The sequence below is a fragment of the Perca fluviatilis genome, chromosome 8, assembly GCF_010015445.1.
Source record: "Perca fluviatilis chromosome 8, GENO_Pfluv_1.0, whole genome shotgun sequence".
Taxonomy (NCBI): Eukaryota; Metazoa; Chordata; class Actinopteri; order Perciformes; family Percidae; genus Perca; species Perca fluviatilis.
The window spans coordinates 16907499-16919190 of record NC_053119.1 but is presented as its reverse complement, the minus strand read 5'-3'; the positions used below and the strand labels follow the sequence as shown (position 1 = coordinate 16919190).

The 11692-nt window shown below is 40.3% G+C and overlaps 2 protein-coding genes across 4 annotated transcripts in view; one reads left to right on the top strand and one right to left on the bottom strand.

The window, feature by feature from the left end:
• Positions 1 to 917: 917 nt before the first annotated feature.
• isl2a (ISL LIM homeobox 2a) lies at positions 918 to 5654 on the top strand. The gene is made up of 6 exons (XM_039808216.1): positions 918 to 1105; positions 1563 to 1752; positions 2133 to 2392; positions 2940 to 3226; positions 4164 to 4331; positions 4979 to 5654. Exons 1-6 carry the CDS (start codon positions 1048 to 1050, stop codon positions 5093 to 5095), a joined length of 1080 nt encoding a protein of 359 aa, XP_039664150.1. The 5' UTR covers positions 918 to 1047; the 3' UTR covers positions 5096 to 5654.
• Positions 5655 to 7736: 2082 nt separating this feature from the next.
• The window catches only part of scaper (S-phase cyclin A-associated protein in the ER), a 63234-nt gene continuing 59278 nt past the window's right edge, over positions 7737 to 11692 (bottom strand). For 2 of the 3 annotated variants that reach the window (XM_039808213.1, XM_039808214.1), the window contains exons 29-31: positions 9175 to 9366; positions 8356 to 8404; positions 7737 to 8018 (exon numbers count right to left, since the gene is read on the bottom strand). In XM_039808213.1, coding sequence (XP_039664147.1) covers positions 7921 to 8018; positions 8356 to 8404; positions 9175 to 9366 — 339 coding nt within the window. In that variant the 3' untranslated portion in view covers positions 7737 to 7920. The remainder of the gene's footprint in view (positions 8019 to 8355; positions 8405 to 9174; positions 9367 to 11692) is intronic. The other variant, XM_039808215.1, reaches the window with a different exon arrangement.

Here is an 11692-nt window from a genome sequence, read left to right as displayed (position 1 = left end):
ACGTGTCCTTCATATTTACAGTATTTAGCTATTTGTCGTCAGGGCTTACTATCAACTATCAGTCACAAAATGTGAAGCCCCTGTAGGCTATACGAAGTTATGGATAATCCATGCGCTCAAGAAAAAATAATAATCTGTTTTTAGATCTCAAATTCTACAGTTTATTGATCGCTCTGTGGATCCAAGAGCTCTAGGCTTATATGATAGTTCATCCAGTAGAGGGCTCTCTACAGTAGGGTGAGACTATTGGTTAACTATATTAAAGTCACTTACACCAAACAGAAACAAAAGAAAAACGAATAGTTTTAAAGGTTTTTATTATAAACAATCAGACTCTTACCAAAAAATGAATAAAAACAATAATAATAATAATAATAGCAATGTAATAATAATAATAATAATATAATTTTCATTATTTATAAAATAAGCAAAATCATAATCTGAGATATTAAACATTTGTACATGTTCAACGCCGTACTTTGGAGGGAATCCAAACATAAAATGATAGATTTGCAAAAATAACTAACCAAAATAACAACAACAACAACAACAACAACAACAACAACAACAACTATAAAACACAATATCACAGTGATATTTAGGGATAAGCTACCATAAACACGTAGCCTTCTAGATAAATAGCCTATTAAGGGAATGTAATACCAAAGGAAATAACAACAAATGTCTAAAGTCACACTTGATATCACACGTAAGCCCCTACAATTGTGAGTTAACTGGGAAATTGCTTTCAGGAAATAGAGATGGGTCGGCAGCGCTGTGGGACAAAAAGATGAAAAAAATTCTCTCACAGCCAGTCCAAAGAGTCAAAAGAGAAAAAAGAGCAGAGGTCCAGGAGGATATTTGCATGGCACCCTCTCCCCGGACCAACAGAGGTCCAGGTTTGCAGACGTCACTGGTCGAGGATCTTTGTTTTCTCTCCACCTCTCGGTGGAGGAATACAAGTTTATCATCCAGCCAGGGACGGGACGGTCTCCTCTGCCGCTCCTCTCCTCCATCTATCGGCTTGCACTGGGCTATTTCTCCTGTATGGTGGATATCTTGCTCAATACTTCTTTCTTGGATGATATGGGGGATCATTCCAAAAGTAAGTTATTCCTCTTTCTGCTCCTTTATTGTCATGGGGGTTTTGTTGTGAGTTTTTAATTCCCTTTTAAAGACATAGTCTGCCCGGCGTATCTCTTACTTTTGATGATTAATTGCTCGATTTATTTCGATATTTGCAGAATAATATTGAAAACTGCAACAGGGACGATCAACTGACCTGTCCTAACAAAACAAAAAAGCCATTATATAATATAATAAACTGGTATTGTAACTGTGGTGCTCGTGCGTTTAAAGTGACCCATGCAGTTCATTGGGGATATTTTTAGCTCCTGTGGCCGCATTATAATAATACTGTAATATTCCTCGAAGGACCCACATGTTTGTTGTGATACGCGCGTAACATTTTCTCTCCTTAAGGTTAAAGGGGTTTAACAGGGATGTCATGGGGATTAAAAGAGCGCGCGCAGTGTTGCATTAATGCATTCCCCTCCTCACAGAGAAGTCGGGAATCGCAATGTGTGTGGGCTGTGGAAGTCAGATACACGACCAGTACATCCTGAGAGTCTCCCCGGACCTGGAATGGCATGCAGCCTGCCTCAAGTGTGCAGAGTGCAGCCAGTACCTGGACGAGACCTGCACGTGCTTCGTCCGAGACGGAAAGACTTACTGTAAAAGAGATTATGCAAGGTAGGAGTTCAACAGAGTTTTCAGGATGTTTTCCTTTCCTAATTTCAGAGGCCATGTGTTGTGCTGATAAGAAAAGAAAGTGGTGGCTATTAAAGGTGAAACTGAGACGATTTTAAATAATATTATCATGTCCACTTCAATGGCAAATGTGCAGTGTGTGCAAATGAAAGTGCGCAAAATTGTGCATCATGAACTTTAAAGACCTGGATAAGAATTGTGTTGCAGGCAATCGCTTTTTATTTTTATTTTTATTTTCCTGTGACCGAAGCTCACAGCTTTTAACGCTTCTTTTGAACATGAACTTGAACCAAGATTCGTTTAATGTAACAGATTTTAGGGCTATTGCATGAGACCAATACAGTCTTCGTGCTCCTTTTCAGGTTATTTGGCATCAAATGTGCAAAGTGTAACATGGGCTTCTGCAGCAGCGATCTGGTGATGAGAGCTCGGGACAACGTGTATCACATGGAGTGTTTTCGGTGCTCGGTTTGCAGCCGTCACCTCCTGCCAGGCGACGAGTTCTCTCTGCGGGACGACGAGCTACTGTGTCGGGCAGATCACGGCTTGCTGGAGGAGCGGGCCTCTGCAGGGAGCCCGCTGAGCCCGGAGAACATTCATACCAGACCGCTGCACAGCTCAGGTATACACCGGTTGACTATCAACCTATTAAACTAACACAGTGCACAAAAGTAACTGGATAGGCCTAACCTCGTGCATTCTATATTATTATTATTATTATTATTATTATTATTATTATTATTATTATTATTATTATTGTTATTATATTATACAAATTATTAGTAGTAGTATTATTAGTAGTATTATTATAAGCATGTTCATTAACACGACTGCTTATCATCCTTGCAAAAGTATTCGGGGCAATAATTGAGTCATATAATTCACGATTCTATTGTATTACAGGCCTCCATATAGGCCTGGGCTACAGTTTGTCTGGAAAGTTGTATATGAGTGCAGTGACCTTACAGCACCCTAATATTGGGTATTTCTATTGCCTAATATTTACATAAACTGCAGAGGGTAATAATTGTAAATCAATAAGCTGCTTAATTTCGTATTTTAAGTTTACTATAATTTCTTAGACGTAAAAAAAAACCAAAACATGTTCTATTTATTATTTAGCCTATTTATTATTTCTAATTACTAATTACATTTTTCCTTTACCTCAGAACCAGTTTCGGTCCGGCATCCTCCTCATCACCGGAACCACGTCCACAAGCAGTCCGAGAAGACCACCCGGATCCGGACGGTGCTGAACGAGAAGCAGCTCCACACCCTGCGGACCTGCTACAACGCCAACCCGCGACCGGACGCCCTGATGAAGGAGCAGCTGGTGGAGATGACCGGCCTGAGCCCCAGGGTGATCCGCGTCTGGTTTCAGAACAAGCGCTGCAAAGACAAGAAGAGGTCCATCCTGATGAAGCAGCTTCAATCACAGCAACACTGCGACAAAACCGTGAGTTCATGTTTGTATACTTTCATTGCATAACTTAAACAAGAAGTGGTGTATTTTGGGCAACACCTGCTTATGAAGGCATATGTTCTAATTTGTAGAGTATAGCCTATAGCTTACTGTCACTCTTGCCCCGCAAAACATGTGATTTATTCGTCCTCTGGTTTAAAAAAAAAGAAGGTAACTCAAGAAAGGTCTGTGTGTTGCATGTGACCAAAATTATGTTCATGTACAATATTATTGTTACACGTTTGCTCGATAATATAAAGAAATACATAGTGAAATGGCAAATGCTGGAGAGAAACCAGAACAAGAAAAAAAAAAAAAACAGATTCAGTTTGATATTTAAAATTGCTGATAATTATACGTAAACCTTTAAGACTAATTGCTAATTGTGGAAAAAATAAAATGATTCGTTACACAACTCTATAAAGAAACAGCAAAATAACTTCTTCTCGTTTTTTTCATTTTCTTCTATTCCAGTTTCATTTTAGAGATACTGTAGACAGATGATAGGCTAGGCTATACTGTATTTTCATAAATCAGAAAAAAATTGTAAATTGAATTATTTAACTGAAATATTTTTGAATTGGAAAATAATTTCATTTTTGGCACAGCAGACCGCTGTTAACCCCACTCTATCCTATAACTTTTGCAGATTTAGATTTAGGCTATTTTACAGGCTCATATAACTTTAATATGCATTTCTACAGATTAGTGGTGATCATAAAATTAACATTTGTCTTCCTTTTTTTTTTGTCGTTGCACATAATTGCCTGTCAGTTCCCACACAATGACAAAAAAAAAGATTGTTTTTAATTATCTCTGCATCATGTGGCTGAACAGCAGACTATCTGTTATCCTGAAGTGACTTTACACTGTCCAGACTACATCACTGGCAAGATTTGGGGCGAACTGAATGTTTTCGTTCCTCCTGCAGAATCTGCAGGGTCTGACAGGCACACCTCTGGTGGCAGGCAGCCCGATCCGGCACGACAACACCGTGCAAGGGAATCCTGTGGAGGTGCAAACCTACCAGCCACCGTGGAAAACCCTCAGCGACTTCGCCCTGCAGAGCGACCTGGACCAGCCCGCCTTCCAACAGCTGGTAGGATTACATCCAATAGCCTACATTCTATTAAGGATAAATGATAGGCCATTTAAAATAATACAAAGGGGCTGCTAGGCGCACAAAGGAAAAGGAAAGAGACTGATTTGTTAAACTCCAATTAGCCATTTAATAAAGAATAATTCAGATGTAGATTAAGCTGATGGCCTAAGACATTAGATTGATGACCCAGTGGTGGCGATTATGGTGATGGTCTTCATTTAGTTTAAAAACAACGCCTTAACAATTACTTCAACAAGTAATATTGACGCCTTTGATTTCCCAAAGATTCAAGTGAAAACAAGCTGTTTCTCAACCTTGTGTAGGCCCCCACGTGAGGTCACTTGATAAGCTGATGTGGTCTCAAAAGATTTACAAAACTGATAAAATTATTTGTTTACTTATGTAGATATAAGCCTGATACTTTTTTAAAAAAAGGGGAAAAAAAGAAATAGGCCTATACAACTATTTTTACATCCATTTGGAGCTCCCATTAATGCTGGACATGAACACATTCACATGTTGGCATCTCTACGGGGGCACGTGAAAAGTGTGGCACCACTAGAAAGAGACGATCTGTTAGAAAACATAAATCGTAAAATCAGTTTTTGTTGATCTGAATTCTTCTCTTCTGTTTCCTCCGGCAGGTGTCTTTCTCTGAGTCGGGCTCTGTGGGCAACTCCTCGGGCAGTGATGTGACCTCTCTGTCGTCTCAATTACCGGACACACCTAACAGCATGGTGCCGAGTCCCGTTGACACGTGAAGAGGTCCCGAGGTCAGCTGGAGACCCCGAGCGCGCACCCGCGTGCTCTGCAGGGGACGCGCAGAGACCTCAGTGACATTTAATCAAGGAAAAACGAAAATAAGGACCAGGATGGATTATGCTCTATGACACATTCAGGTGCCGACTGGAGGATTGGAGGTCTGACTATTCCCTTTACATTTAGGCATTTTAGCTCACTGTCTTGCTCAAGGATACCTCGGCAGGACGTCGACACACTGTTGATGGACATTATGGGCTTCTAGTTATGGGACCTTCTACCATGATGCCAATGCCTGAACTGTCATAACGTGGTGAATATGTAATGGGATTCAAAGACGTGAGCCTGTATTGGACGTCTGAAGGTTACAGTATGTGTATCAGGAACCCAGAATACAAACTGTAGATGTGCATGATTTGTAAGTTTCAATATAGACTCTTGTAAATGAATGAAACAGATGAGATGCGCATTGTTCGCGTTTTCTCCAGAAAATAAGTTATTATTATTTATTATGAGGACAGACATAGCCGATCTTATCAATAAAACCATAGTTCTAACTGATTATTGCATGTAAATTCCATTTGTTTCGTAAACCTTTAGACCATTTTTTTTAAATAAATCATAAATCATAAATCAGTTTTAAGGTAGCCTATAGTCCTAAATGGAAACTCATCTGCTGCTTAATGCTTGACACTGTTTGAAGGGAAAGAGGAGTTCCCCGTTTAGACTATAATCAACCCTTTAGAAAGGGCAAAATCTCACACAAAAATAGTTAAACACATGCTACACGGTTGGGCTGTCACAAATGAAATATTTGGCAAATTAAAGGGTTACAAATCTTCAGTTGCCTACGTTGTTGGATGCCCTTCTGTCAGTAAGCTTCAGTTCACAAACCTAAGCCCTGCTTATATTTAGGCCTGCTCAATTTCTGAGCCAAGTATCAGTGACTGATGGCTGACAAGATACTATTAAGCATTTCGACCATGTGTCATAGGTCACTGAATCAGACACAATAGAGTGAGGGCTGTTTAATTCGCCTCCTCACGTTAATTTTATTAAATTAAATCATGGTCTTCAAATAGACAGGGCCTATATTTACAGCAAATTTTGCATAATGTCTTGATCCCGTCGGTGATAAAACGATAAAATTGGTCCCATTCAGACAAATGTCACAGTGCCATTCCAACCTGGGGCCCATGGTTACAAGTCTAGACAGGGGACAGGCAGCGGCGGCTGCTTATCTGCGTTTGGCATCACCTGCGAATGACACACTGAATGGACCCAAAACAAAACGCGCAGCCGCGCAAGGCTGAGGGGACTCCCAGCCTGAGGACGCATCCTGGCGTGTCTTGAGTTTATTTTCATTCCAGTAGGAATCCTGAACGTCAAATAGCCGCTGGACAAGAGAGCATTCAGGTCAAGCCGGGACTGACACACTACACCTCAACAATTTGTTGGGGAGGATCGACTTTTATCAATGAAGGAAGTGGAGTCTCATTGAAATTGAAAATCCTGTTAAGTCTTTAGGCATGCTGGTATACTAACCTTTCAACTGTGATTAACAGTGGCAACAATACATTTAAGAAGAAAACGTTAATTAGAAGAAATTAAGAAGCATAAACTTCCCAAATGACATCTGATATGCTTACTATTCATTTTAAAATAAGTGCACGTTTTCCCGTTTTAAATAATACGTCTTTAAATATCAAACAGCTCCCAAATGTTCAACATCAACACTGCCTGCAAACTAAAGCTGAACAAGCTGATGACACAACGAATTTATTTAGCCGGTTTCTAAATGCTGCCTGAAGAAGGATTGTGATATATGTACAGATAGGGGCAGTACTGATGCTGTAGTGATGAAACCTTTACAATAACAAACTAGTACTATATTGTGAATATAGACTATATACACATCAATCTATATACCATACTCCCAATAAATTGATTCAGGGCAGGTACAGAAGAAGATGGCTTCCCGAAAACACTTTCCTGAGGGTGAGAGGACTATAATCTGGGTGTAAATGCACCACACCACACCAGTTCCTATTCAAGTTTTTGAGGTTCAATAACGGAATTTGTGTTCTACAAATTGCATTTGTCCATCAAAAACTACAAGACTCATAGCAAATGTTGATGTTTGTTAACTCTTACTCGTGATATCAATTTAACTTTGTACAGTTTACACAGAATAAAATTGAAGAAAATGCATAACCATAAGTATTTTATTTTACAAGATAAAAAGGTAAATAACTCAATAAATTATATTAATATGTAAGTGCCTCTAAATGAGAGCGAGAGAAAAAAAAAAAAAAAAGAACTGAACTTAAAAAATATAACTCTTAACACAAGTTTGCAATGAAGGCAGGCCATGTCATTTGTAAGGGATCACATCTTGGCCATTCACATTCAAAAATGAGACAGATACAATAAATTAACAAACAGTATTGATGAAAATACTTGCAATTACAGTATAAGTAAATTCAGTTTCAGGGTTTGATGGTCACTGCTTTGAAAACAGATCCATTTCTATCTACAACAGGAACAAAAAAACAAATGGCTTGTTTAGACATTAAATGGAATAGTTGTGCATGTGTTCCAACTGCAATGAACAAACAAGACATTTTGTGCAAATTCCTCTTAAACGTCAATCTGATTTCAAAGAAATCCAAACAGATGCACCAACACAGGATAAGGCTTCACAATCGATACATTTGAGAGTACATTTAAGTCAGGAAAAAAAAACAACCTCTCTTACATTTTTTTTTTTTTTTTGTCGAAATGTTTATACTGTGCTTATCCATTCTGAGGACAGTGCACGACTCCATCACTCTTCCTGCTTCTTGAGAAAAAACTGCAGCGCTGAGTCCCACTGATCTCTTGGAAAGCGGTTGGACAACTCACAGTAATCCAGCTGCTGGGAAACTTTGCACAGACAGAAAAAGAACAACTACATTATACTGGGTGTCCAACACAAATCCTTTTAAAAAAACGGGAAAAATCTGAATTTCATCAAAACAAGCCCAACGTGCTGAGAGGAATTCTTCACAATGAACGTTTTTCATGTCTCAATACTCAAATACATAAAAAATATCATTGGAATTAACAGTCAAAAACAGACTTTTTTCCCCCCCCCTTTTTTTTTTGGAGGCTAACACCTTATTTTTAAATCATTAAAATAACTTCATAGAATTAAATATGAAATCAATACAATCCGTCCAAAATATTTCATGCATTTCATACATTTATCAGAATAACTTACCTGCGTGCTTTATTTTGTTGTCTGAATCTTTCTCATTTGCAGCACAGTCCTAGGGGAATTGATAAGGAGCATTAGTGCCTACTAGAACAGTATACTGCACGTACTAGTAGTTTTGTGTGTGTACAATTGAATCGGTTTCATCAAACATTAATTAAAGCTTCCAGCCAAAACAAACCATAAAATAGAAAGCACAATTTAAAGCTGCTACTACATCTCATTGTAATTTACCTATCAAACTAAATGTTTTTAGTATAACGGGTGATGACGAATCACCTGAATCAAACTCTTTCACTCCGAGGAATGTTGTTGAGGTTAACTCAACAATGAGGGCAGCGGGGCAAGACACCATGCATTATTGCTTTGTTTGAAAGAAATGACAATAGCTTGTCTCCCTTTGAATGGAAGTTAATCGGTGTCTAAACAGTGGTAGTTGGAGAGTGGTGAGGGGCGGGTTGTCAGAGGAAGATGAAGGAGACAAGCTGTTTACTGGGAGTTGAATCAGTGGCAGGTAAATCCACTGTGAAGGCAGCTATTAATCCTTGTAAAAGCCTGCCTGTTACAGATTCACCGGGGCCAAGATGAGCAACTGCTAATCAGCCGATGCAAAAGAGGTTTCCTTCTAATGTGAAAGAAATGGATCTTGTTTGGATATTTCATTTAAAGGCATGAAACAAGGATGTTTTTGATTATAAGTATGTTTTTTTTAATATATATATTCCACATTGGGCTTTTTATAACCTGATTTTTTTCATGTCTCACTCCCAAACATTGTTTTGCGCATACACGTACTGCATGTGTGACCATGTTCCCCGTATTTACCTGAATGAATGTAGCCAGCAGCACACAGCTCATCTCCTGCTGCAGGATGACCTTGTTTTGGGAGTTATTGTAGCAGGCCGAGATGAGGGAGGGGAAGAGCACTCTGACGAGGCGCGGGTGACTGAAGTACTGGAAGGGCAGCTGACACAGTTTCTGCAGCACGCTGGGCTGGCGGCCAGACTGCACTATCACCTGGAACACACAGGGAGCAGGGCAAGTCAGTCAGCCGACCAGTCAGTGGCACTGCTGGTTGTAAATCAACTCCCTGTGTCCCTCCCACATGTAAATCTGCCACTAAAACAACACACAAACAGCTATTAGGAGGAGACCTGGGGGGCTCAGCCTCCCACCACGCAATTATGGGCTATAAAACACAATGATGGGATGTTTTGTTCTTCCTTGGTACCAACGGCAACAGAAGAGCTGTTGTAACATAAGAGGGAAATGTGAACTGATGTCATTATCAGCGGTTAAAACTTCACTTTCAAGTTGTGTGTTAAGCTCTTTGAGAAACACTAAAGCTCAGAATCAGTGCAAAAGCTTGTTACCGCCCCGTAGGAGTGAAGCTCAGGTTGAGAGGGCATTCATAGTGCAACAGGGGGAATGAATGGGTGGGGTGGCGGGTGAAAGGCAGGGTGAGCAGGACTCCGCCAACAGTGTGGCCACCCCCCCCACTTTAAGAAATGAGCAATACCATTAATGGTATTTTCACTCTGCCGACATCCTGCTCTCCATCACAGCCCGTCAATCACACCCCATCACATCCGGGCCACCAGTATTAAAACCAAATCACTCCCAGCCTCATTTGATTAGAAAAGGGGACTGCTGCAAAGGAAGGGGTCCCGGCCTAATGCTCTGGTCATCTCCCCTGAGCCTGGGAAGACCATGAGGAGCCCTCTGAGCAGCCGTAGGGGGTCAGCATGCTAAATCCTGGCTGAGAAAAAGCACTGCACTTTACAGGTACAGAACATGGGACTGGAGGCTCAATGCCAATGGAAACCAGAAGGGCAAGGCCAGGTCCCCAAGTCATGGTGACATAAATTCACCAGATTTACAACATTTTAAAAATACACTCTCAAATACTCTTCCATTGGCTTCTCCTTTGATAATGCACTCCAAGTTTGAGCAGGGGGATAAACAAAGCAATAATTTATCGCTTTTATCAGTTCAAGGTGAAGCTTCTCAGAGCTGCCCTCTACAGCGGTGTTCAAAGGGACACAAAACAGTGCCATTTCCTATTATCATTTGTTTAAAGGATCCACATGGACAGGTCAAACAATCTGAACTTTAATGTATTACAAGTACTTAAAATGTGAAGAGCACTGAATTTGTCAACCTGAAATCTAAGTGTTAATTTTTGAAGCTGGGAAAACACAACTTCTGCTCTGGTGTGTTTTTTCTGCATGCAGTATTGAATTAAGGAATACTACAAAGATGTAGGCCGTGCTGTGAGTGTGTGTGTGTGTGTGTGTGTGTGTGTGTGTGTGTGTGACAGTGGAAGAACAAAATCCCCACAGTTTCACTGACTCAATAAGCGTTTTTCACAAAGGAATGTGAGAATCGGACAGATTCATCCAGTGACGAAGAAGAAAAAATAAAAAATAAAGAAAAAAGGAAAGCTCTGGTTGTTTTCAAAAGTAGAGCTGCTTATTTTCAGTGCATGCAGTTTTAGCATTTTTATGCTACCTTCAACTAAATCCTACATCATCATATTAATCTTGTCTGTTGCAACACTGCCCAAAAGGGGGGGGGGGGTGTCATAAATTTATGCAGCTGAATTCATTAGAAACCATGATTCTGCAAAATCTAAAGAATCTATTCATTCTTGAGTTTAGAAACTGAATATTTATGGTTTAGGTATCATAATTTAAACGACCTAGAAAGTGTTGGATGTTTGAGCTGGGGCTCTGGGAAGATCCAACCCACAAATCACCCAACGATCTCATAATCCTCCACTATGCGCAGTTCCATCTTCAGCTGCCTAAACAAATTGTCGACCCTCAAGTGCCTGACGCAGAAAGACATAAAACAAAACCTGGTGGTAGAGTATGGAGGTTACAAAGAAACCCAGTCCCTTGCCAACTTTCCACGCCTCTACCAGGTGAAGAGCAACACCAGAGCCTGAAATGGTTTCCAACTAAAGATTATGCTGTGGCGTTACCTCTCCCAGCTCAGCTGAAGTATCTGCAGCTCAAAGCCTGACATCATAAAACTAACAACGAGCATCTGAACCCATGCATCTGGCGCGCGTATATAGCAGACCCAGTAAAAACTCAAGTGTCTTGGCTGCTCTGTTCTCTCTTAAGTTCAGAGACCTGGCATTTTCAAACAGTGCCGAGTTTTATGACGCCTCCGTTACATAACTTCCTCACTGTCCACAATGACAACAAAGAGTGTGTAAAGTTAATGTTCTGAAACGCAAACAAATTCTTGGGAAAACCCAGTGTCGGAGCAGAAACCAAAGTTAAAGCAGATTTAAGAAGAGGAAAGAGAAGAGGCGGCCAGCATCCAGCCGTGC